General features: G+C 49.7%; 1 protein-coding gene across 1 annotated transcript in view; it reads left to right on the forward strand.

Annotated features, from left to right (window-relative positions):
• Positions 1 to 26,706, forward strand: part of LOC140203504 (ankyrin-repeat and fibronectin type III domain-containing 1-like) — a 281,359-nt gene that overhangs the window by 222,636 nt on the left and 32,017 nt on the right. Inside the window, exons 16-17 of the mRNA XM_072269592.1 lie at positions 11,264 to 11,483; positions 12,566 to 13,173. Coding sequence (XP_072125693.1) covers positions 11,264 to 11,483; positions 12,566 to 13,173 — 828 coding nt within the window. The remainder of the gene's footprint in view (positions 1 to 11,263; positions 11,484 to 12,565; positions 13,174 to 26,706) is intronic.

Raw genomic sequence — 26,706 nt, forward strand, 5'->3', positions numbered from 1 at the left:
GAGGGGTGTTTGACAGGGAGGGGTTTTGTTGGGGAGAGGTTTGTCAGAGAGGGGTTTGACGGAGAAGGGTTTTGTCATGGGGAGGTTTCTCAGGGAGGGGTTTGACGTGGAGAGGTTTGACGGGAGGGGTTTTTCAGGGAGGGGTTTGTCGAGGAGTGGTTTGATGGGGAGAGGTTTGACAGGGAGGGGTTTGTCAGGGAGTGGTTTGTCAGGGAGGGGTTTGATGGGGAGAGCTTTGTAAGGAAGGGGTTTGACAGGGAGGGGTGTGTGTTGGAGGGGTTTGACAGGGAGGGGTTTGTCAGGCAGGGGTTTGACAGGATGGGGTTTGTCGGGGATGGTTTAACAGGAGGGGTTTGTCAGGGAGGGTTTTGACGGGGTGGGGTTTGATAGGGAGGGGTTTGACGGGGATGGGTTTGACAAGGTGGGGTTTGTCAGGGAGGGTTTGTCAGTGTAGGGTTTGACGGGAGGGGTTTGATAGGGAATGGTTTGACAGGGAGGGGTTTGTCGGGGAGAGGTTTGACAGGGAGGTGTTGGTCAGGGAGGGGTTTGTCACGGAGGGGTTTGTCAGTGTAGGGTTTAACGGGGAGGGGTTTGACAGGAGGGGTTTGACAGGGAGGGGTTTGACAGGGTGGGGTTTGTCTGGGAGGGGTTTGTCAGTGTAGGGTTTGACGGGGAGGGTTTGACAGGGAGGGGTTTGTCGGGGAGAGGTTTGACGGAGAAGGGTTTGTCAGGGAGGGGTTTGACCGGATGGGTTTGACAGGGAGGCGTTGTCAGTGTAGGGTTTGACGGGGAGGGGTTTGACGGGAGGTGTTTGATGGGGAGGGATTTGTCAGTGAGGGGTTTGACATGAGGGATTTGACAGGGTGGGTTTGACATGGAGGGATTTGACAGGGTGGGGTTTGTCAGGAGGGGTTTGACAAGGAGGGGTTTGTCAGGGAGGGGTTTGACCTGGAGTGGTTTGACAGGGAGGGGTTTGTCAGTGTAGGGGTTTGACGGGGAGGGGTTTGTCAGTGAGGAGTTTGACGTGGAGGGGTTTGACAGGGAGGGGATTCTCAGGAGGGGTTGACGTGGAGGGTTTGACGGGGAGGGGTTTGACGGGCTGGGGTTTGACAGGGAGGGGTTTACAGGAGGGGTTGACGGGGAGAGTTTTGTCTGGGAGGGGTTTGACAGTGTAGGGGTTTGACGGGAGGGTTTGACGGGAGGGGTTTGTCGGGGAGGTGTTTGTCAGGGAGGGGTTTGACGGAGAAGTGTTTGTCAAGGATGGGGTTTCTCAGAGGTGTTGACTGGGAGGGGTTTGACAGTGAGGGGTTTGTCAGTGTAGGGTTTGACAGGGAAGGAGTTGATGGGGAGAGGTTTGTCAGCGAGGGGTCTGACGTTGAGGGGTTTGATAGGGAGGGTTTTGACGGGAAGGGGTTTGTCAGGGAGGGGTTTGTTGGGGAGGGGTTGAACGGGGAGAAGTTTGAGGAGGAGGGGTTTGACAGGGAGGGGTTTGTCGAGGAGGGATTTGACAGGGAGGGGTTTGTCGGGGAGGGGTTTGACGGGGAAGGGTTTGACAGGGATGGGTTTGACGGGGAGGGGTTTGCCAGGATGGGGTTTGTCTGGGAGGGGTTTGTCAGTGTAGGGTTTGACGGAGAGGGGTTTGTCAGGGAGGGGTTTGACGGAGAAGGGTTTGTCAGGGAGGGTTTGTCAGGGAAGGGTTTGACCAGGAGAGGTTTGACAGGGAGGGGTTTGTCAGTGTAGGGTTTGACGGGGAGGTGTTTGTCGGGGAGGGGTTTGACAGGGAGGTGTTGTTCAGGGAGGGGATTGGACAGGGTGGGGTTTGTCGGGGAGGGGTTTGGCGAAGAAGGGTTTGTCAGGGAGGGGTTTGTCACGGAGGGGTTTGTCAGTGTAGGGTTTAACGGGGATGGGTTTGACGGGAGGGGTTTGACAGGGAGGGTTTGACGGAGAGTGGTTTGTCAGGGAGGGGTTTGACTGGGAGGGGTTTGACAGGGAGGGGTTTGTCAGTGTAGGGTTTGACGGGGAGGGGTTTGTCGGGGAGGGGTTTGTCTTGGAGGGGCTTGACAGGGAGGTGTTGGTCGGGGAGGGGTTGTCAGGGAGGGGTTTGTCAGTGTAGGGTTTGACGGGGTGGGTTTGACGGGGAGGGGATTGACGCGGAGGGGTTTGACAGGGAGGGGTTTGTCAGGGAGGGGTTTGATGTGCAGGAGTTTGACAGGGATGGGTTTATCGGAGAGGGATTTGTCAGGGTGGGGTTTGACGGGGTGCGGTTTGACAGGGAGGGGTTTGACGCGGAGGGGTTTGATGGTGAGAGTTTGACAGAGAGGGGTTTGACGTGCTGGGGTTTGACAGGGAGGGGGTTTGTCTGGAGGGGTTTGTCAGTGTAGGGTTTGATGGGGAGGTGTTTGACAGGAAGCGTTTGACCGGGAGGGGTTTATCGGGGAGTGGTTTGTCTGGGAGGGGTTTGTCAGGGAGAGGTTTCTCTGGGAGGAGTTTGACCGGGAGGGGTTTGACAGGGAGGGCTTTGTCAGTGCAGGGTTTGATGGGGAGGGGTTTGTCAGCGAGGGGTTTGACGTGGAGGTGTTTGATAGGAGGGGTTTGACGTGGAGGGGTTTGACGGGGAGGTGTTTGACAGGGAGGGGTTTGACGGGGAGTGGTTTGCCAGGGTGGGGTTTGTCAGTGTAGGGTTTGACGGGGAGGGGGTTTGACAGCGAGGGGTTTGTCAGTGTAGGGTTTGACGGGGAGGGAGTTGATGGGGAGAGGTTTGTCAGCGAGGGGTCTGACGTTGAGGGGTTTGATAGGGAGATGTTTGACGGGGAGGGGTTTGTCAGGGAGGGGTTGTCAGGGAGGGGTTTGTGGGGTTGGGGAGGGTTTGACGGGGAGAAGTTTGAGGAGGAGGGGTTTGTTATGGAGGGGTTTGACAGGGAGGGGTTTGTCGAGGAGGGGTTTGACAGGGAGGGGTTTGTCGGGGAGGGGTTTGACGGGGAGGGGTTTGACAGGGATGGGTTTGACGGGGAGGGGTTTACCAGGGTGGGGGTTTGTCTGGGAGGGGTTTGTCAGTGTAGGGTTTGACGGAGAGGGGTTTGTCAGGGAGGGGTTTGACGAAGAAGGGTTTGTCAGGGGAGGGGTTTGTCAGGGAAGGGTTTGACCGGGAGAGGTTTGACAGGGAGGGGTTTGTCAGCATAGGGTTTGTTGGGGAGGGGTTTGACGGGGAGGCGTTTGTCGGGGAGGGGTTTGACAGGGAGGTGTTGTTCAGGGAGGGGTTTGTCGGGGAGGGGATTGGACAGGGTGGGGTTTGTCGGGGAGGGGTTTGACAGGGAGGTGTTGTTCAGGGAGGGGTTTGTCAGGGAGGGGTTTGTCAGTGTAGGGTTTGTCGGGGAGGGGATTGGACAGGGTGGGGTTTGTCGGGGAGGGGTTTGGCAAAGAAGGGTTTGTCAGGGAGGGGTTTGTCACGGAGGGGTTTGTCAGTGGTAGGGTTTGACGGGGAGGGGTTTGACAGGAGGGGTTTGACAGGGAGGGTTTAACGGGGAGGGGGTTGATGGGGAGCGGTTTGTCAGGGACGGGTTTGACGGAGAGGGGTTTGTCAGGGAGAGGTTTGACCGGGAGGGTTTGACAGGGAGGGGTTTGTCAGTGTAGGGTTTGACGGGGAGGGGTTTGTCTGGGAGGGGGCTTGACAGGGAGGTGTTGTCGGGGATGGGTTTGTTAGGGAGGGGTTTGTCAGTATAGGGTTTGACGGGGAGGGTTTGATGCGGAGGGGTTTGATGGTGAGAGGTTGACAGAGAGGGTTTGACGGGCTGGGGTTTGACAGGGAGGGGTTTGTCTGGGAGGTGTTTGTCAGTGTAGGTTTTGACGGGAAGGGTTTGACAGGGAGGGGTTTGTCAGGGAGGGGTTTGACGGGGTGCGGTTTGACAGGGAGGGGTTTGATGGTGATAGGTTTGACAGGGAGGGGTTTGACGGGCTGGGGTTTGAGAGAGAGGGGTTTGTCTGGGAGGGTTTTTCAGTGTAGGGTTTGATGGGGAGGGGTTTGACAGGAAGCGTTTGACGGGGAGGGGTTTATCGGGGACTGGCTTGTCTGCGAGGGGTTTGACAGGGAGGTTTTGATCGGGAGGGGTTTGTCAGGGAGGGGTTTCTCCTGGGAGGAGTTTGGCGCGAGGGGTTTGACAGGGAGTGCTTTGTCAGTGTAGGGTTTGATGGGGAGGGGTTTGTTGGGGAGGGGTTTGACGGGGAGTGGTTTGTCAGGGTGTGGTTTGACAGGGAGGGGTTTGTTGGGGAGGGGTTTGACGGGGAGGGGTTTGACAGGGAGGGGTTTGACGGGGAGTGGTTTGCCAGGGTGGGTTTGTCAGTGTAGTGTTTGACGGGGAGGGGTTTGACAGGGAGGGGTTTGTCAGGGAGAGGTTTGACCGGGAGGGGTTTGACAGGGAGGGTTTGTCAGTGTAGGGTTTGACGGGGAGGGTTTGACGGGGAGGGTTTGACAGGGAGGGGTTTGACGTGGAGGGTTTTGACAGGGAGGTGTTTATCAGGGAGGGGTTTGTCAGGGAGGGGTTTGACGGGGGTGCGGTTTGACAGGGAGGGGTTTGACACGGAGGGGTTTGATGGTGAGAGGTTTGACAGGGAGGGGTTTGTCTGGGAGGGGTTTTGTCAGTGTAGGTTTTGACGGGGAAGGATTTTGACAGGAAGCGTTTGACGGGGAGGGATTTGTCGGGGAGGGATTTGTCTGGGAGGGGTTTGACAGGGAGGTGTTGGTCGAGGAGGGGTTTGACGGAGAAGTGTTTGTCAAGGATGGGGTTTCTCAGGGAGGTGTTTTGACTGGAGGGGTTTGACGGGAGGGGTTTGTCAGTGTAGGGTTGACGGGGAGGGAGTTGATGGGGAGAGGTTTGTCAGGGAGGGGTCTGACGTTGAGGGGTTTGATAGGGAGAGGTTTGACGGGGAAGGGTTTGTCAGGGAGGGGTTTGTTGGGGAGGGGTTTGACGGGGAGGGTTTGACAGGGATGGGTTTGACGGGGAGTGGTTTGCCAGGGTGGGGTTTGTCTGGGAGGGGTTTGTCAGTGTAGGGTTTGACGGAGAGAGATTTGTCAGGGAGGGGTTTGACAGAGAAGGGTTTGACCGGGAGAGGTTTGACAGGGAGGGGTTTGTCAGTGTAGGGTTTGTTGGGGAGGGGTTTGACGGGAGGCGTTTGTCGGGGAGGGGGTTTGACAGGGAGGTGTTGTTCAGGGAGGGGTTTGTCAGGAGGGGTTTGTCAGTGTAGGGTTTGTCGGGGAGGGGATTGGACAGGGTGGGGTTTGTCGGGGAGGGGTTTGGCAAAGAAGGGTTTGTCAGGGAGGGGTTTGTAAGTGTAGGGTTTGACGGGGAGGGGTTTGACAGGAGGGGTTTGACAGGGAGGGTTTGATGGGGAGGGGGTTGATGGGGAGCGGTTTGTCAGGGACGGGTTTGACGGAGAGGGGTTTGTCAGGGAGGGGTTTGACCGGGAGGGGTTTGACAGGGAGGGGTTTGTCAGTGTAGGGGTTTGACGGGAGGGGTTTGTCGGGGAGGGGTTTGTCTGGGAGGGGGCTTGACAGTGAGGTGTTGGTCGGGGTGGGGTTTGTCAGTGTAGGGTTTGACGGGGAGGGTTGACAGGGAGGGGTTTGACGCGGAGGGGTTTGACAGGGAGGTGTTGGTCAGGGAGGGGTTTGTCAGGGAGGGGTTTGTCAGTGTAGGGTTTAACGGGAGGGGTTTGACAGGAGGGGTTTGACAGGGAGGGGTTTGACAGGGAGGGGTTTGTCGGGGAGAGGTTTGTCAGAGAGGGGTTTGACGGAGAAGGTTTGTCATGGGAGGTTCTCAGGGAGGGGTTTGACGTGGAGAGGTTTGACGGGGAGGGGTTTTCAGGGAGGGGTTTGTCGAGGAGTGGTTTGATGGGGAGAGGTTTGACAGGGAGGGGTTTGTCGGAGTGGTTTGTCAGGGAGGGGTTTGATGGGGAGAGCTTTGTAAGGAAGGGGTTTGACAGGGAGGGGTGTGTGTTGGAGGGGTTGTGACAGGGAGGGGTTTGTCGGGGAGGGGTTTGACAGGGTGGGGTTTGTCTGGGAGGGGTTTGACACGGAGGGGTTTGACAGGGAGGGGTTTGAAAGGGTGGGGTTTGTCGGGGAGGGGTTTGACAGGGTGGGGTTTGTCTGGGAGGGGTTTGTCAGTGTAGGGTTTGACGGGGAGGGTTTGACAGGGAGGGGTTTGACAGGGAGGGGTTTGTCAGTGTAGGGTGTAATGGGGAGGGTTTTGACAGGAGGGGTTTGACAGGGAGGGGTTTGTCGGGGAGAGGTTTGTCAGGGAGGGGTTTGACGGAGAAGGGTTTGTCAGGGGGAGGTTTCTCAGGGAGGCTTTTGACGTGGAGAGGTTTGACGGGGAGGGGTTTTTCAGGGAGTGGTTTGTCAGGGAGGGGTTTGATGGGGAGGGGTGTGTCGGGGAGGGGTTTGACAGGGAGGGGTTTGACAGGGATGGGTCCTGTCAGGGAGGGGTTTGACAGGGAGGGGTTTGACAGGGAGGGGTTTGAAAGGGTGGGGTTTGTCGGGGAGGGGTTTTTCAGGGAGTGGTTTGTCAGGGAGGGGTTTGATGGGGAAGGGGTGTGTCGGGGAGGGGTTTGACAGGGAGGGGTTTGACAGGGAGGGTCTGTCGGGGAGGGTTTGACAGGGAGGGTTTTGACACGGAGGGGTTTGACAGGGAGGGGTTTGAAAGGGTGGGTTTGTCGGGAGGGGTTTGTCAGGGAGGGGTTGTGGAGTGGTTTGACGGGGAGAGGTTTGACGGGGAGGGTTTTGACAGGGAGGGGTTTGACGGGGTGGGGTTTCTCAGGGAGGAGTTTGACAGGGAGGGGTTTGACGGGGAGGGTTTGACGGGGATGGGTTTGACAGGGCGGGGTTTGTCGGGGAGGGTTTGACGGGGTGGGGTTTGACGGGGAGAGGTTTGACAGGGACGGGTTTTGACAGGGAGGGGATTGTTGGTGAGGGGTTCTATAGGGAGTGGTTTGTAAGAGGTTTGTCAGGGAGGGTTTTGACGGGGATTGGTTTGTCAGTGAGGGGTTCAATGGGGAGGGTTTTGTCGGGAAGGGGGTTTGACGGAGAGGTTTGACGGAAGGGTTTGTTGAGGAGGGGTTTTACAGGGATTGGTTTTGTCAGTGGTTTGTCAGGGAGGGTTTTGACGGGGAGGGATTTGACAGGGAGGGGGTTTGACGGGGATGGGTTTGTCAGTGAGTGGTTCGATGGGGAGGGGTTTGTCAGGGAGGGGTTTGATAGGGAGGGGTTTGACAGGGAGGGGTTTGATGGGGAGGGGTTTGTCCGGGAGGGGATTGACAGGGAGGGGTTTGTCGGGGAGGGGTTTGGTCAGGGAGGGGATTGACAGGGAGGGTTTGTCGGGGATGGGTTTAACAGGGAGGGGTTTGTCAGGGAGGGTTTTGACGGGGTGGGGTTTGATAGGGAGGGGTTTGACGGGGGATGGGTTTGACAAGGTGAAGGTGGGGTTTGTCAGTGTAGGGTTTGACGGGGAGGGGTTTGATAGGGAATGGTTTGACAGGGAGGGGTTTGACAGGGAGGGGTTTGTCAGGGAGAGGTTTGACAGGGAGGTGTTGGTCAGGGAGGGGTTTGTCACGGAGGGGTTTGTCAGTGTAGGGTTTAACGGGGAGGGGTTTGACAGGAGGGGTTTGACAGGGAGGGGTTTGACAGGGTGGGGTTTGTCTGGGGGGGTTTGTCAGTGTAGGGTTTGACGGGGAGGGTTTGACAGGGAGGGGTTTGACAGGGAGGGGTTTGTCGGGGAGAGGTTTGACGGAGAAGGGTTTGTCAGGGAGGGGTTTGACCGGGATGGGTTTGACAGGGAGGCGTTGTCAGTGTAGGGTTTGACGGGGAGGGGTTTGACGGGGAGGTGTTTGATGGGGAGGGATTTGTCAGTGAGGGGTTTGACATGGAGGGATTTGACAGGGTGGGGTTTGTCAGGGAGGGGTTTGACAAGGAGGGGTTTGTCAGGGAGGGGTTTGACGGGGGGGTTTGTCAGGGAGGCGTTTGGCGGGGAGGGGTTTGACAGGGAGGTGTTTGACGGGGAGTGGTTTGTCTGAGAGAGGTTTGACGGGAAGGGTTTTGACAGGGAGGGGTTTGACGCGGTGGGGTTTCTCAGGGAGGAGTTTGACAGGGCGGGGTTTGTCGGGGAGGGGTTTGACGGGGTGGGGTTTGACGGGGAGAGGTTTGACAGGGACGGGTTTGACAGGGAGGGGTTTGTTGGTGAGGGGTTCTATAGCGAGTGGTTTGTCAGAGGTTTGTCAGGGAGGGTTTTGACGGGGATTGGTTTGTCAGTGAGGGGTTCGATGGGGAGGGTTTTGTCGGGAAGGGGTTTGACAGGGAGTGGTTTGACGGGGAGGGGTTTGTCAGGGAGGGGTTTGAAAGGGAGGGTTTTGTCGGGGAGAGGTTTGACAGGCTGGGGTTTGACGGGGAGTGGTTTGACAGGGAGGGGTTTGACGGGAAGGGGTTTGTCGAGGAGGGGTTTTACAGGGATTGGTTTGTCAGTGGTTTGTCAGGGAGGGTTTTGACGGGGAGGGATTTGACAGGGAGGGGTTTGACGGGGATGGGTTTGTCAGTGAGTGGTTCGATGGGGAGGGGTTTGTCGGGGAGGGGTTTGACAGGGAGGGGTTTGACAGGGAGGGGTTTGATGGGGAGGGGTTTGTCCGGGAGGGGTTTGACAGGGAGGGGTTTGACGGGGAGGTGTTTGACAGGGATGGGTTTGTCAGGGAGGGGTTTGACAGGGAGGGGTTTGTCAGTGTAGGGTTTGACAGGGAGGGTTTGACAGGGAGGCGTATGACTGGCAGGGGTTTGGCAGGGCGGGGCTTGTCAGTGTAGGGTTTGACAGGGAGGGTTTGACGGGGAGAGTTTTGACAGGGAGGGTTTTGACAGGGAGGGTTTGTCAGGGTAGGCTTTGACTGTGTCGGGTTTTCCAGGGAGGAGTTTGTCAGTGTAGGGTTTGACAGGGAGGGTTTGACGGGGAGGGTTTTGACAGGGAGGGTTTGTCAGGGTAGGCTTTGACAGTGTCGGGTTTTCCAGGGAGGGGTTTGTCAGTGTAGGGTTTGACTGGGAAGTGACAGGCTAGGTGTTGGCATGTTTAGAAGTTTGTTTATTGTCACTCAACCACACGTGTATTCTGACAAATGAAAAAATGTTCCTCCATACCTCAGTGCACCTCAGTGTAACTTTCACTGCGCATAGTGTATTATTATCCAAATACATTCACAAATAATGAAGTGTGTTTGCACAATAAGCGGTATAACCTCGGAGGTGGTAGTGAGTTCAGTCGTGGGGATTTGACTACGAATGTTAAAAGTGAGGTGTACAGAGCTTCAGCCAAACACAGTGACTGCTGCCCCAGCCTGACCGACAGTGGGGAATTCGTTCACAGTTGGTAACTTTGTGAGATGACAGACGCTTTAAATCCTTGCTTACCTTTTAAAACACATTGTTTATTATCATTCTGAAGACAGCGGATTCCATGGGAAAATTATTTCCAGGATTCTGATGCTACCTTGAAGCAGCGATTTAGAAAGACAGGGCAGAATTCCTGTGAACCTTAGATCTGACCGATGGTTGTGGTCTGAACCACCTCTGAACGCATCAGGTAAACAGCTGGAGTCCCTGGTGCTGGCAGGAGCTGAGCCAAACCACACAGCTGGACTGCCTGGGAGAGCCTGTCATCAGCAGGGGCCTGATTGTCTCAGTGCCCAAGAAATGTCCATCATTCCCCCGAAAGGGAATCCCACTGGAATCCTCTTCCAGGGATTGAAACAGGCATTCAGTGAAGGACCATCTCAGCACCTAACCCTGAACAGGGACCAGTCATCGCCATCAAAGGGTACAGCACAGAAATAGGCCCTTTGGCCCATCCAATCCATGCTGAACCTTTTAAACTGCTTGCTCCCACCAGTCTGCACCGGAACCATAGCCCTCCATAGTCTGACCATCCTTAAAAATGCATGTTACTTCGAAGAACTCCAGTAAATTTGTCAAACTTTTTACAAAGCAATGTAAACTGTCTTTGATTTCTTTTAGTTAAATAAAGTATCCCATCATAACATGCTTTAACAATATCTCCACTGCAAACTACTGGTCTGTAGTTTCTTACTTTCTATTATCCTATTTTTGATTACATTATATTTGCTGTTTTTCAATCCAATGGAACTATCACTGAATCCAGAAAACTGAAAGTAAGGCATTAACGATCCCATGAATTCCACTAGAGCCCAGTGACTTGTCATTCTGCAGCATCAACAATTTGCTTAGTACCACTTCCCAATTCTCAATTAACAGCTCTTTCTGGAATGAACTTCACATTCACTGCAGTGAAGACTGATGCAAAATGCCTGTTTAACACTTCTGCCACCTCCACGTTTTCCATTATTCCCATTCCTTTTTAACCCCACCCCTTCTATGTTGAGACATACTACATTTGTCCAATAGTATTTATTCCTTCTGAAATTCCACAAACCACACTGTGTGGAAGGAATCTGAATAACCTAACAAATTTACCAAGAAGAAATTTGTAAAACTACACCTATGTAAACACCAGGGTCTCAGCACAAACAGTTCCACTCGAGCCCCCAGCTCAGTTGTGTGGAGTGAAGCTGCTGGAAGCCATGGAGTGAGGATGCACAGACTGGGTTGTAGGCAGCTCCGTGCTTGGAAAATGGTACGTTAGCTAACAGTTGTTCTTGGAAAGGCCTACATGGAGAAGATGTCTCCTATAAGACGGGGGTTGTCTGGCACCAGAGGGCACAGTCTCAGAATAGAGGGATATCCAATTAGAACAGAGATGAGGAGGAATTTCTTTAGCCCAGAGAGTGGTGAATCTGTGGAATTCATTGCCACAGACAGTAATGGAGGCTAAATTATTGAGTATATTTAAATTCAATTAAAGAATGTTTGTCATTTCCAGTACACAAGTGTAAAGGAGAAAAAAAAAATTACTCTGGATCCATTGCAGCACAAAAAAAACACAAAAAATATAAATCCGCAAGATAAATTATGTACATAGATTGATTGTATGTGCATAAAGTAATGCTAGGCACTGGAGGGTCTGTACAAAAGGCGACTGACAGGAAATGATAAAGCCGATGTGAATAGATTCTTGATTAATCAGGGTGTCAAAGGTTACGGGGAGAAGGCAGGAGAATGGGATTGAGAGGGATATTAAATCAGCTGTGGTGGAACGGCAGAGCAGACTTGATGGGATGAATGACCTAAATCTGCTTCTAAGTCTAATATGGCCTTTTGTTTCACTAGAAAATGGAGGAGGTGTGGCGGGAGGTGCGCTGGATAATGGACGTGTTACAGTATGCCAGATACAAGCAGCCACCAGGGGGAATTCCTCTCTGCTGGCTGCTCAACTTTACCGGAGAGCGAGGAAAGGAGCAGCCGCAAATTACACCAGCCAGCTCTGACTACCTGCCATCGCCCAGTCCCTCTCCAGAGACCAAGCAGCAGCATCTCAGCCCTGCAGGAGGTAAGCAACGTGAGGCCACTGGACATCAGTCAGACTCTAAATTCATTTCAACTAGCCATCAACACTGCATCCGTCATCTGTGGCTCTGTTTGTCACATCGTTATGATGTGCCCCATCAGCTCATGCCTGGGAGGGGAGGGAGTAGTGTGGCTCAGTAGTACAATGGGTAGAGCTATTGCTATCCTGAACTCTGGCACTGTCGGTATGGAGTTGCTATGTTTTCCCGGGGATCATGTGAGTCCCCTCTGGATGCTCCAGTTCCCTTCCACATCACAGAGATGTGTGGCTCATTGGGTTAATTGGCCTGTGAAAATTGTTCCAGTATGTGCTGAGGAGCAGAATTGAGAGGTGTTGGATGAGAACGTGGGCGGAATCAAACTGACTTAGGGTAGAATTGGTGTCCATGAGTAGTTAATGGTCAGCATGGACTCGATGGGCCATAGGGCCTGGTTTTGTGCGGTATCCGATTCTCCTCTGAGGCCATTGTGCTTAGATCAGCCTCAGATTCCCAGTTTCTTTCACATCTTTGCCATATTTCTGGTTTCAGACAGTCTCTGCTAACTCATCCCTGGCTGGACAGTTCCCTGCATCGTATCTGCACTGTGACCAAAGTGACCACCTCGGAAAAGCAGAATCCATTCTTAGCAGAGTGGTTAATGGCCAAACTGCTTTCTCCATTCTCTAGACGTTGTGTAATCATCACAGTAGACAATTAAAAAGCTCATTGAAAGTGATTCCATAGGTTGTGGGAACAGTTCAGTGAGTGAAATTGAGTGAAGTTATCAACTCTGGTTCAAAAGCCTAATAACAGAGGAGCAATAACTGTTCTTGATCCTGGTGATGTGGGTCTTGAGGTGTAATAACTGTTCTTGAACCTGGTGATGTGGGTCTTGAGGTGTAATAACTGTTCCTGAACCTGGTGATGTGGGTCTTGAGGTGTAATAACTGTTCTTGAACCTGGTGATGTGGGTCTTGAGGCTCCTTGAGGCTCCTTTACTGATGAACGTCTATGTATGGTATGTCTCTGTCCAGAGCTTTCCCTCCAGGGTGGCAGTATTGACAGAATTTCCTCCCCTCTCCAGGTTTACCCAGCACAGCTGATGAGGAAGGTTCCTCGGAGGTATTTTTGACGATGTCCGGTGATAGTGATTCCAGAGCTCAGAGCCACAAAGAGCTGGATCTCATCCCATCCTCCACAGCCAACAACAGCAGGAGACTCAGCCTCACCCTGGCAGAAGGCGCTCCTGACGTCCTGAGGGCACATGGGCCCCAGTCTCAGAAAGATACCAGGCACCTGCTCTTCCATGACAGTGACTTTGTCCCCCCAAGCAGGCAGATCGAGCTCTTGCATATTACAGAGAAAAGGCAAGCCTATTGTGTCCGAACCAGCAGCCTTGATGTCCCTGCTCAGCCCTTTCACACTCAGAGAAACTGTTGGTCTCGAGCTGGGTCTCTGCATGAATCTCCAACAGAACACAATTCTGGTGGCTCAGGGACAAAAGGATATCGGCTCAATCAGGTCCACCCCGAGCGTACTCCTGAATCAAAAGGTCCCACAGAGTGGATTGCCCTGACACAGAGTTCTCTGGAGAAGGAGGTACCACCTAAGGAGAGCCAACAGCTGAACTCCGTGAGTTTAAGTGTTTATCCCCAGTACCAAACAGGATTGGCCAAGGAGATGAGTGTCAAGGTGTGTATGTCCATGGATAACACGTTGCTAAATTAGGCAGGTTTCAGCGATTCCGGGTAGAAGTTACTGACCACCTACTGCAAACAGAACAAGCACAGGTTTGCAAAGTATGTGGCCCCAGAATGATCCCTGCTCATTTACCCCCTCCTCTGTTGGTCTTAACCCCAATACCCTGGTGCCCTTTCCTCTACCCACCGAGACCTGGACAACCCACACTACTGGGCCGTTCCCTCTACCCTCACTGAGCTCTGAGCCGTAATGCCAACACACTGGGACCATTCGCTCTGTCCACCGAGCTCTGGGCCTTAACCCCAACACACTGGGGCCATTCCCTCTACCCAACGAGCTCTGGCCCTTAACCCCAATACACAGGTGTTTTTTCCTCTACCCACCGAGTTCTAAGCAACCCCAACACATCGGGGCCATTTCTTCTACCCACTGAGATCTGGGCCTTAACCACAACACACTGGGGCTGTTCCCACTACCCATCAAGATCGAAACAACCCCAACACACTCGAGCCATTCCCTTTACCCACCGAGCTTTGGGCCTTAACCCCAACACAATGGGGCCATTCCCTCTACCCACCAAGATCTAGGTCTGACCCAGGCATGCAGATGAGAGCCCTTGTTTCCAAAACTCCCTTCAAACCAGCTTAGGCAGGGAATTTGAATCTCAATCAAATTCAGTCAAGGGAGAAACATAGAAACATAGAAAACCTACAGCACAATACAGGCCCTTCGGCTCACAAAGCTGTACCGAACATGTCCATACCTTAGAAATTACCTAGGGATACCCATAGCCTTCTATTTTTTGAAGCTCCATGTATCCATCCAGGAGTCTCTTAAAAGACCCTATTGTATCCACCTCCACCACGTCACCGGCAGCCCATTCCACGCACATACCACTCTCTGTGTAAAAAACTTACCCCTGACATCTCCTCTGTGCCTACTTCCAAACACCTTAAAACTGTGCCCTCTCGTGTCAGCCATTTCAGCCATGGGAAAAAGCTTCTGACGATCCACACGATCAATGCCTCTCATCATCTTATACACCTCTATCAGGTCACCTCTCATCCTCCATCACTCCAAGGAGAAAAGGCCAAGTTCACTCAACCTATTCTCATAAGGCATGCTCTCCAATCCAGGCAACATCCTTGTAAATCTCCACTGTACCCTTCCTCTGGTTTCCACATCCTTCCTGTAGTGAGGCGACTAGAACTGAGTACAGTACTCCAAGTGGGGTCTGACCAGGGTCCTATATAGCTGCAACATTACCGCTCGGCTCCTAAACTCAATCCCATGATTGATGAAGGCCAATGCACCGTAAGCTTTCTTAACCACACAGTCAACCTGTGCAGCAGCTTTGAGCGTTCTATGGACTTGGACCCTCCACACTGCCAAGAGTCTTACCATTAATACTATATTCTGCCATCATATTTGACCTACCAAAATGAACCACCTCACACTTATCTGGGTTGAACTCCATCTGCCGCTCCTCAGCCCAGTTTTGCATCCTATTAATGTCCCGCTGTAACCTCTGACAGTCCTCCACACTATCCACAACACCCCCAACCTTTGTGTCATCAACAAATTTACTAACCCATCTCTCCACTTCCTCATCCAGGTCGTTTATAAAAATCACGAAGAGAAGGGGTCCCAGAACAGATCTCTGAGGCACACCACTGGTCACCAACCTCCATACAGAATATGACACGTCTACAACCACCCTTTGCCTTCTGTGAGCAAGCCAGTTCTGGATCCACAAAGCAATGTCCCCTTGGATCCCATGCCTCCCTACTTTCTCAATAAGCCTTGCATGGGGTACTTTGTCAAATGCTTTGCTGCTGAAATCCATGTACACTACATCTACTGCTCTACCTTCATCAAGATTGAAGATTGAGGGGGGATCTGATTGAAACGTATAAGATCCTAAAGGGATTGGACAGGCTAGATGCAGGAAGATTGTTCCGGATGTTGGGGAAGTCCAGAACGAGGGGTCACAGTTTGAGGATAGAGGGGAAGCCTTTTAGGACCGAGATTAGGAAAAACTTCTTCACACAGAGAGTGGTGAATCTGTGGAATTCTCTGCCACAGGAAACAGTTGAGGCCAGTTCATTGGCTATATTTAAGAGGGAGTTAGATATGGCCCTTGTGGCTACGGGGTCAGGGGGTATGGAGGGAAGGCTGGGGCGAGGTTCTGAGTTGGATGATCAGCCATGATCATAATAAATGGCGGTGCAGGCTCGAAGGGCCGAATGGCCTACTCCTGCACCTATTTTCTATGTTTCTTTGTTTCTAATGTGTTTAGTCACATCCTCAAAAAATTTTCAATCAGGCTCGTAAGGCACAGTCTGCCTTTGACAAAGCCATGCTGACTATTCCTAATCATATTATGCCTCTCCAAATGTTCATAAATCCTGCCTCTCAGGATCTTCTCCATCAACTTACCAACCACTGAAGTAAGACTCACTGGTCTATAATTTCCTGGGTGAACAACATCCTCAATCCTTCAATCCTCCGGAATCTCTCCCATTCCCATTGATGATGCAAAGATCATCACCAGAGGCTCAGCAATCTCCTCTCTCGCTTCCCACAGTAGCCTGGAGTACATCTTGTCCGGTCCCGGTGACTTATCCAACGTGATGCTTTCCAAAAGCTCCAGCACATCCTCTTTCTTAATATCTACATGCTCAAGCTTTTCAGTCCACTGTAATTCATCCCTACAATCACCAAGATCCTTTTCTGTAGTGAATAATGAAGCAAAGTATTCATTAAGTACCTCTGCTATCTCCTCTAGTACCATACACACTTTTCCACTGTCACACTTGATTGAGAATATAAAGGAGGATAGTAAAAGCTTCTTTAGGTATGTGAGAAGGAAAAAAATAGTTAAGACCAAAATTGGGCCCTTGAAGACAGAAGCGGGTGAATTTATTATGGGGATCAAGGAAAAGGCAGATGAGTTGAACAGGTAATTTGGATCTGTCTTCACCAGGAAAGACACAAACAATCTTCCAGATATAATAGTGGCCAAAGGACCGAGGGTAATGGATGAATTGAAGGAAATTTATATTAGGCAGGAAATGGTGTTGGATAGGCTGTTGGGTCTGAAGGCTGATAAGTCCCCGGGACCTGATGGTCTGCATCCCAGGATACTTAAGGAGGTGGCTTTAGAAATCGTGGATGCATTGGTAATCATTTTCCAATGTTCTATAGATTCAGAATCAGTTCCTGTGGATTGGAGGGTGGCTAATGTTGTCCCTCTCTTCAAAAAGGGAGGAAGAGAGAAAACAAGGAATTATAGACCGGTTAGCCTGACGTCGGTGGTGGGAAAGATACTGGAGTCAATTATAAAATATGAAATTACGACACTTCTGGATAGTAGTAACAGGATTGGTCTGAGACAGCATGGATTTACGAAGGGGAAATCGTGTTTGACTAATCTTCTGGAATTTTTTGAGGATGTAACTATGAAAATGGACAAGGGAGAGCCAGTAGATGTGGTATACCTGGACTTTCAGAAAGCCTTTGATAAAGTCCCACATAGGAGATTAGTAGGCAAAATTAGGGCACATGGTATTGGGGGCAGAGTACTGACATGGATTGAAATTTGGCTGGTTGACAGAAAACAAAGAGTAGCGATTAACGGGTCCCTTTCGGAACGGCAGGCAGTGACCAGTGGGGTACCGCAGGGTTCAGTGCTGGGACCACAGCTGTTTACAATATATATTAATGATTTAGCTGAGGGTATTAAAAGTAACACTAGCAAATTTGCCGATGACACAAAGCTGGGTGGCAGTGTGAAATGTGAGGAGGATGTTATGAGAATGCAGAGTGACTTGGACAGGCTGGGAGATTGGGCAGATGCATGGCAGATGCAGTTTAATGTGGATAAATGTGAGATTATCCACTTTGGTGGTAAGAACGGGAAGGCAGATTATTATCTAAATGGAGTCAAGTTAGGAAAAGGGTAAGTATAACGAGATCTAGATGTTCTTGTACGTCAGTCACTGAAAGCAAGCATGCAGGTACAGCAGGCAGTGAAGAAAGCTAATGGCATGTTGTCCTTCATAACAAGGGGAATTGAGTATAGGAGCAAAGAGGTCCTTCTGCAGCTGTACAGGGCCCTGGTGAGACCACACCTGGAGTACTGTGTGCAGTTTTGGTCTCCAGATTTGAGGAAGGACATTCTTGCTATTGAGGGAGTGCAGCATAGGTTCACAGATTAATTCTCGGGATGGCGGGACTGTCATATGTCGAAAGATTGGAACGACTGGGCTTGTATACTCTGGAATTTAGAAGGCTGAGAGGGAATCTGATTGAAACATATCAGATTATTAAGGGATTGGACACACTGCAGGCAGGAAGCATGTTCCCACTGATGGGTGAGTCCAGAACCAGAGGCCACAGTTTAAGAATTAGGGGTAGGCCATTTAGAACAGAGTTGAGGAAAAACTTTTACACCCAGAGAGTGGTGGATGTATGGAATGCTCTGCCCCAGAAGGCTGTGGAGGCCAAGTTTCTGGATGCTTTCAAAAAAGAGATGGATAGAGCTGTTAAAGATAGCGGAATCAAAGGTTATGGGGATAGGGCAGGAGCTGGATACTGATAGTGGATGATCAGCCATGATCACAGTGAATGGTGATGCTGGCTCGAAGGGCCGAATGGCCTACTCCTGCACCTATCGTCTATTGTCTATTGTCCTATTCTTTCACATCTTATCCTTTTGCTCTTCACATACTTGTAAAATGCCTTGTGGTTTTCCTTAATCTTGTCCGCCAAGGCCTTCTTATGGCCCCTTCTGGCTTTCCTAATTTCTTTCTTAAGCTCTTTACTGCTAGCCTTATAATCTTCTAGATCTCTATCATTACCTAGTTTTTTGAACCTTTTGTAAGCTCTTCTTTTCTTCTTGACTAGATTTACAACAGCCTTTGTACACCACGGTTCCTGTACCCTCCCATCCTTTCCCTGTCTCATTGGAATGTACCTATGCAGAGCTCCACGCAAATATCCCCTAAAAATTTGCCAGATTTCTTCCGTACATTTCCCTGAGAACATCTGTTCCCAATTTATGCTCCCAAGTTCCTGCCTGATAGCTTCATATTTCTCCTTACTCCAATTAAATGCTTTCCTAACTTGTCTGTTCCTATCCCTCTCCAATGCTATGGTAAAGGAGATAGAATTATGATCACCATCTCCAAAATGCTCTCCCACTGAGAGATCTGACACCTGACCAGGTTCATTTCCCAATACCAAATCAAGTACAGTCTCTCCTCTTGTAGGCTTATCTACATATTGTGTCAAGAAACCTTCCTGAACACACCTAACAAACTCCATCCCATCTAAACCCCTTGCTCTAGGGAGATGCCAATCGATATCTGGGAAATTAAAATCTCCCAGCATGACAATCCTGTTATTATTACTCCTTTCCAGAATCTGTCTCACTATCGGCTCCTCGATGTCCCTGTTACTATTGGGTGGCCTATAAAAAACAACAGTAAAGTTATTGACCCCTTCCTGTTTCTAACTTCCACCCACAGAGACTTTGTAGAAATTCCCTCCATGACTTGCTCCTTTTCTGTAGCCGTGACACTATTTCTGATCAACAGTGCTAGGCCCCAATCTCTTTTGCCTCCCTCCTTGTCCTTTCTGAAACATCTAAAGCCTGGCACTTGAAGTAGCCATTCCTGCCCCTGAGGCATCCAAGTCTCTGTAATGGCCACAACATCATAGCTCCAAGTGCTGATCCACGCTCTAAATTCCGCTTTGTTCACAATACTCCTTGCATTAAAATAGACACATCTCAAACAATAGGTCTGAGCGCGTCCCTTCTCTATCACCTGTCTATCCTCCCTCTCGCACTGTCTCCAAGCTTCCTCTATTTGTGAGCCAACCGCCCCTTCCTCCGTCTCTTCAGTTTGGTTCCCACCCCCCAACAATCCTAGTTTAAACTCTCCCCAATAGCGTTAGCAAACCTCCCCGCCAGGATATTGGTCCCCCTCGGATTCAAGTGCAACCCATCCTTTTTGTACAGGTCACTGCTGCCCCAAAAGAGGTCCCAATGATCCAGAAGTCTGAATCCCTGCCCCTGTTCCAATCCCTCAGCCACACATTTATCCTCCACCTCACTGTATTCCTATACTCACCGTCACATGGCACAGGTAGTAATCCCGAGATGACTACCTTTGTGGTCCTACTTCTCAACTTTCTTCCTAACTCTCTGTAGTCTGCTTTCAGGACCACCTCTCTTTTCCTACCTATGTCGTTGGTACCAATATGTACCACAACCTCTGACTGTTCTCCTTCCCACTTCAGGATATTGTGGACGCGATCAGAAACATCCTGGACCCTGGCACCTGGGAGGCAAACTACCATCTGTGCTTCTTTCCTGCGTCCACAGAATCGCCTGTCTGACCCCCTAACTATAGATTCCCCTATCACTGCTGCCATCCTCTTCCTTTCCCTATCCTTCTGAGCCACAAGGCCAGACCCTGTGCCAGAGGCACAGTCACTATTGCTTCTCCCAAGTAGGTCATTCCCCCCCCCCCATTCAGTACTCAGACAGGGGTACTTATTGTTCAGGGGGCAGCCACAGGGGTACTCTTTCGTATCTAACTCTTGCCCTTCTCTCTCCTGACTGGTACCCTGGTGTAACGATGTTTTAATCTACAATTTGAGAGGGAGAAGGGAAACTTGGAAGTGTCAGTATTACAGTTGAACAAAGGGAACAATGGTGCTATGAGGGAGGAGCTGGCCAAAGTTCAATGGAACAATACCCTAGCAGGGATGACAGTGGAACAGCAATGGCAAGTGTTTCTGGGAATAATGCGGAAGGTGCAGGATCAGTTCGTTCCAAAGAGGAAGAAAGATCCTAAGGGGAGTAAGGGGAGGCCGTGGCTGACAAGGGAAGTCAAGGACAGCATAAAAATAAAAGAGAAGTATAACATAGCAAAGACGAGTGGGAAGCTGGAGGATTGGGAAACTTTTAAAGAGCAACAGAAAGTAACTAAAAAGGCAATACGCAGAGAAAAAATGAGGTACGAAGGTAAACTAGCCAAGAAGAGAAAGGAGGATAGTAAAAGCTTCTTTAGGTATGTGAAAAGGAAAAAAATAGTTAAGACCACAATTGGGCCCTTGAAGACAGAAGCGGGTGAACTTATTATGGGGAACAAGGAAATGGCAGATGAGTTGAACAGGTACTTTGGATCTGTCTTCACCAGGAAAGACACAAACAATCTCCCAGATGTAATAGTGGCCAAAAGACCTAGGGTAACGGATGAATTGAAGGAAATTTATATTAGGCAGGAAATGGTGTTGGATAGGCTATTGAGTCTGAAGGCTGATAAGTCCCCGGGACCTGATGGTCTGCATCCCAGGGTACTTAAGGAGGTGGCTTTAGAAATTGTGGATGCATTGGTAATGATTTTCCAATGCTCTATAGATTCAGGATCAGTTCCTGTGGATTAGAGGGTGGCTAATGTTGTCCCTCTTTTCAAGAAGGGAGGAAGAGAGAAAACAGGGAATTATAGACCGGTTAGCCTGACGTCGGTGGTGGGAAAGATGCTGGAGTCAATTATAAAAGATGAAATTACGACACATCTGGATAGTAGTAACAGGATTGGTCTGAGACAGCATGGATTTACGAAGGGGAAATCATGCTTGACTAATCTTCTGGAATTTTTTGAGGATGTAACTATGAAAATGGACAAGGGAGAGCCAGTGGATGTAGTGTACCTGGACTTTCAGAAAGCCTTTGATAAAGTCCCACATAGGAGATTAGTGGGCAAAATTAGGGCACATGGTATTGGGGGCAGAGTACTGACATGGATTGAAAATTGGCTGGCTGACAGGAAACAAAGAGTAGTGATTAACGGGTCCCTTTCGGAATGGCAGGCGGTGACGGTGACCAGTGGGGTACCACAGGGTTCAGTGCTGGGACCGCAGCTGTTAACAATATATATTAATTATTTAGATGAGGGAATTAATAGTAACATTAGCAAATTTGCCGATGACACAAAGCTGGGTGGCAGTGTGAAATGTGAGGAGGATGTTATGAGAATGCAGGGTGACTTGGACATGCTGGGTGAGTGGGCAGATGCATGGCAGATGCAGTTTAATGTGGATAAATGTGAGGTTATCCACTTTGATGGTAAGAACAGGAAGGCAGATTATTATCTAAATGGAGTCAAGTTAGGAAAAGAGGAAATACAATGAAATCTAGGTGTCTTTGTTCATCAGTCACTGAAAGCAAGCATGCAGGTACAGCAGGCAGTGAAGAAAGCTAATGGCATGCTGGCCTTCATAACAAGGGGAATTGAGTATAAGAGCAAAGAGGTCCTTCTGCAGCTGTACAGGGCTCTAGTGAGACCACACCTGGAGTACTGTGTGCAGTTTTGGTCTCCAAATTTGAGGAAGGACATTCTTGCTATTGAGGGAGTGCAGCGTAGGTTCACAAGGTTAATTCCCGGGATGGCGGGACTGTCATATATGTTGAAAGATTGGAGCGACTGGGCTTGTATACTCTGGAATTTAGAAGGCTGAGAGGGGATCTTATTGAGACATACAAGATTATTAAGAGATTGGACATGCTGCAGGCAGGAAGCATGTTCTCACTGATGGGTGAGTCCAGAACCAGAGGCCACAGTTTAAGAATTAGGGGTAGGCCATTTAGAACAGAGTTGAGGAAAAACTTTTACACCCAGAGAGTGGTGGATGTATGGAATGCTCTGCCCCAGAAGGCTGTGGAGGCCAAGTTTCTGGATGCTTTCAAAAAAGAGATGGATAGAGCTGTTAAAGATAGCGGAATCAAAGGTTATGGGGATAGGGCAGGAGCTGGATACTGATAGTGGCTGATCAGCCATGATCACAGTGAATGACGGTGCTGGCTCGAAGGGCTGAATGGCCTACTCCTGCACCTATTGTCTATTGTCTATTGTAACTACCTGCCTATAGCTCCTCTCTATCATCTCCTCACTCTCCCTGACCAGATGAAGGTCATTGAGCTGCATCTCCAGTTCCCTAACACAGTCCCTTAGGAGCTGCAGCTCAATGCACCTGGCACAGATGTGGCTGTCTGGGAGGCTGGGAGTCTCCCGGACTTCCTACATCTGATACCCAGTACAGAACACTGGCCTCACAGACATACTCCGTGTCAGTATTCTACAGAGGCAACCTACCTCACCTCAACCCTTTAACGCTGAAGCTCCATTGAGCCAAAGCTTTCCTGCTCTGTCTCCCTCTAATATAATGCCCACTGTATAAAGCTGTCTCCTTTTAAACTCTTCTCGCTGTTCTCCCTGGCTGACTCAGGTAGATGTGGGAACAATGTGGGAAGAACAATTTGGAAAAGTAATAAGTGAAATAAACAGGAAAGCACAATCTGAGAATTGTTGGATTTTGCCCGTACTCCCAGGAACCCTGTCATTCATGGTATAGGTCCCCATCCATTGGTATCCCACAGTGCATCAGCTCACATCTGTCTGGACTGAACTCCATTTGCCAATCCACCCAATGACCCAAAACCAAACCCCCCACACACTGCCCACAAATTCACCCATCTTAGTGTTATCAATGAATCATTATGAATACCAATGAAAAGTATTTATTTGGGACCTCACTCATAACCTGCTGATACCAGTGCAGATGCCCCTATCAACCCTAAAGGGCCTCAGCCCTCCTGGATGAAACCTGCTTTTGCCCTAGTTTTACAATACCGGATGCCCCCACACTCTGTGTAATGGAGGGGTGAGTTGCATTCCTAGAAAATGTTCCATATCATAATTTTCCATAACACGAAGCCATGTCATCTGCACATGAGTCAAGAAATGCTAGTTTAAAAAAATAATAAATCTGGAGATAATTTACTTTTTCCACATAAATACTCTTAAGGGTGAATTTTCATTAACCAAACTGTCCAAATATGGAGATCGCCTGTACTTTAAACCACCTCTGTATTGACCAAATGTTCTCTGCCAGTGGCTCCTGGCTCCTCTTTATCTTTCGTAGTGTCACCTACACGTTTATACTCTTAGTGGGACACTCTCTCCCTGCCATTTGCTGCCATATTCCTCTTTCTCCAGCCCTTGATTTCTCTCGACATCCACTGTACCCTGTACTTGTTACCCCTGGTCTTCATCCTTGACTAGAATAGTGTTTGTACTGGGGTGGGGGGAGTGGTGTACTTGTTACCCCTGGTCTTCATCCATACAGAAACATGCATACAAGACCACCCCCACAAATCAATGCTGCTATGCCTCTTTTTTCAGGTCCTTCTCCCAGTTTAAGATTTTTATTCTTATCCTATCTTTTTCTATATAAGAAGGTGGCATCCATCATTAAAGACCTCACTATCTGGGACTTGCTCTCTTCTCATCGCTACCATCAAGGAGGTACAGGAGCTTGAAGACACACATTCAAAGTTTTAGGAACAGCTTCTTCCCCTCCACCATCAGATTTCTGAACTGTCCATGAGCCCATGAACACTACTTTGCAATTCCTCTTTGACACTATTTATTTGTTTATCTGTAAATCTATTTATTTATCAATTTATTTCAATTGTAACTTAGTTTTTTTTTAATGTCTTACACTACTGTTGCCACTAAAGAGCAAAATTCACAGCAGAAGTCATTGACAATAAACCTGATTCTGATTAGTGTCTCTAAACTACTCCCCACTGACACTCCCTCAACCTGATTAGCTCCTTTCCACAAGGCAAGTTCCAATGCTACTCCTTCTCTTGTTGCTCTACCTACACACCGTGAGCACCTTCATACTATATGTTGTGGTTTGTGTTCTGTAAAATGAGAATAGTTCAGTGGATGATCTTGTTGACAAGGAGCCATTGAGGAAGAGTGCATTTTATATTTAGTATCAATGTGACACCAACATCTTAGAGCTAAACGAAGGGAACTATGAAGGTGTGAGAGGAGAAATGGTCGGGTGTATTAGGCAGAGCACATCAGAAGCAAGTTGTGCTGATCCACGGGCAATGGTTGATAGTTAAAAGGAATAATGTACCTTTGTACATAATGATTAACAGGCTGTGAGATTGATACATGAACGTGAATGGAGGGAGTTGGATCATGTGCAGACAGGCTACAGTTTAATTTGGTATTGTGTTTATCACAGACGTTGTGGGCAGCAGGACCTTTTACTGGGTTGTGTTCTGTGTAAGTATACTCCTCAACCACAATACAGTGACCATTCGCAGCCGACAAGAGAAATTAATGATGCCATTGAATCCAATGAAAAAGCTTTTGAATTGGCTAGAAGGAGCAGTGGGGCTCAGGACTGGAACAGCTTTGAATTCAGTAAAGGAGAACTGAGACACTGATGAAGAAATCCGGAATGGAATAAGAACATAAGAAATAGGAGCAGGAGTAGCGCACCAAGGTTTAAAAAGAGAAAATTTCAACGGTTCTTGTTTCAGTCGAAGCAAGCAGCTGAGAAGAAGGGAGTGAAGAAATCGGGTGGAAAAAGTCATTTTTTTTTAAACACTGCTTGGGGAGAAGGGTCTGCACTGCGCAAGGCGCGTCATGTAGCGCGCCAAGGTTTAAAAGCAGACCTCCATATACAGCGGCCATCGTCGGAGTGAACTGAGTCAGAGTGAGACGGCTTTGGCTCAACAGGCTTTGGCGAGAACAGGCAGAGGCCAGGGTAGGTTCCGGTAAGTTTTTTGTTCAGGTTGTCTAGCATAGAGAGAATGCCAGGCAGGATGTTGGAATGCTCCTCTTGCAGGATGTGGGAAGTCAGGGAGCCCTCTGATGTCCCTGACAACGACACCTGCAAGAAGTGCATCCAGCTGCAGCTCCTGACAAACCGCGTTAGGGAACTGGAGCAGGAGCTGGATGACCTGCGGATCATTCGGGAGAATGAGGAGATTATAGATCATAGCTACAGGGAGGTAGTTACGCCAAAGGAGCAGAGGACAGGAAATTGGGTTACTCTCAGACGAGGGAAGAGGAAAGGGCAGGCAGAGCAGGGTTCTCCTGTGGCCATTCCCCTCAACAACAAGTATACCGCATTGGATACTGTTGGGGGGGATGACTTACCTGGGACCAGCTGCAGTAGCCGGATCTCTGGCACTGAGTCTGGCTCTGCAGTGCAGAAGGGAGGGTAGAAAAAGAGAAGAGCGGTAGTGATAGGGGACTCGATAGTTAGAGGTGCAGATAGGAGGTTCTGTGGTCATGACAGAGAATCCAGGATGGTTTGTTACCTCCCGGGTGCCAGGGTCAAGGATGTCTCTGATCGATTGCATGACATTCTGAAGTGGGAGGGTGACCAGCCAGATGTCGTGGTGCACATCGGTGCCAATGACATAGCAAGGAAGAGTGAGGAGGCCCTGGAGAGTGAGTATAGAGAGCTTGGTAGGAAGTTGAAAAGCAGGACCTCAAGGATGGTAACCTCAGGATTGCTACCTGTGCTACGTGCCAGTGAGGGTAGGAATAGGATGCTCTGGAGGATGAACAAGTGGCTGAGGAACTGGTGTAGGGGGCAGGGTTTCAGATTTCAGGATCATTGGGACCTCTTCTGGGGCAGGTGGAACCTGTACAATAGAGACGGGTTACACTTGAACCACAGGGGGACCAATATCCTTTCAGGGAGGTTTGTTAGTGATATTGGGGAGGCTTTAAACTAGATTTGCGGGGGGATGGGAACCGGAGTGCCAGAGCTGACAGTGTGGCTGGGGTGAAAATAAATGATGTTAAAAGTTCAAGCAAATCCGCTGATAGAAAGGTTGTGAGTGGTGGTAAAAATCTTCTGAGGTGTATATATTTCAATGTTAGGAGTATTGCGGGGAAGGCGGATGAGTTGAGGGCGTGGATTGACACGTGGAATTATGACGTTATAGCAATTAGTGAAACTTGGCTACAGGAGGGGCAGGACTGGCAGCTTAATATTCCAGGGTTCCAATATTTCAGATGTGATCGAGGCAGAGGAATGAAAGGTGGGGGAGTAGCATTGCTTGTTAGGGAAAATATTACAGCAGTGCTCAGGCAGGACAGATTAGAGGGCTTGTCTACTGAGTCCTTATGGGTGGAGCTGAGAAATAGGAAAGGTATGGCCACATTAGTGGGATTGTATTACAGACCACCCAATAGTCAACGAGACTTAGGAGAGCAAATCTGCAGAGAGATAACAGGCAACTGCAGGAAACATAAAGTTGTGGTGGTAGGGGATTTTAATTTTCCATACATTGATTGGGACTCCCATAATGTTAGTGGTCTAGATGGTTTAGAGTTTGTAAAATGTGTTCAGGAAAGTTTTCTAAATCAATATATAGAGGGACCAACTAGAGGGGATGCAATATTGGATCTCCTGTTAGGAAACGAATTAGGGCAAGTGACAGAAGTCTGTGTTGGGGAGCACTTTGGTTCCAGTGATCATAACACCATTAGTTGCAATTTGATCATGGACAAGGATAGATCTGGTCCCAGGGTTGAGGTTCTGAACTGGAAGAAGGCCAAATTTGAAGAAATGAGAAAGGATCTAAAAAGCGTGGATTGGGACAGGTTGTTCTCTGGCAAAGATGTG

Source organism: Mobula birostris, chromosome 9 (genome assembly GCF_030028105.1).
Source record: "Mobula birostris isolate sMobBir1 chromosome 9, sMobBir1.hap1, whole genome shotgun sequence".
Classification (NCBI taxonomy): Eukaryota; Metazoa; Chordata; class Chondrichthyes; order Myliobatiformes; family Myliobatidae; genus Mobula; species Mobula birostris.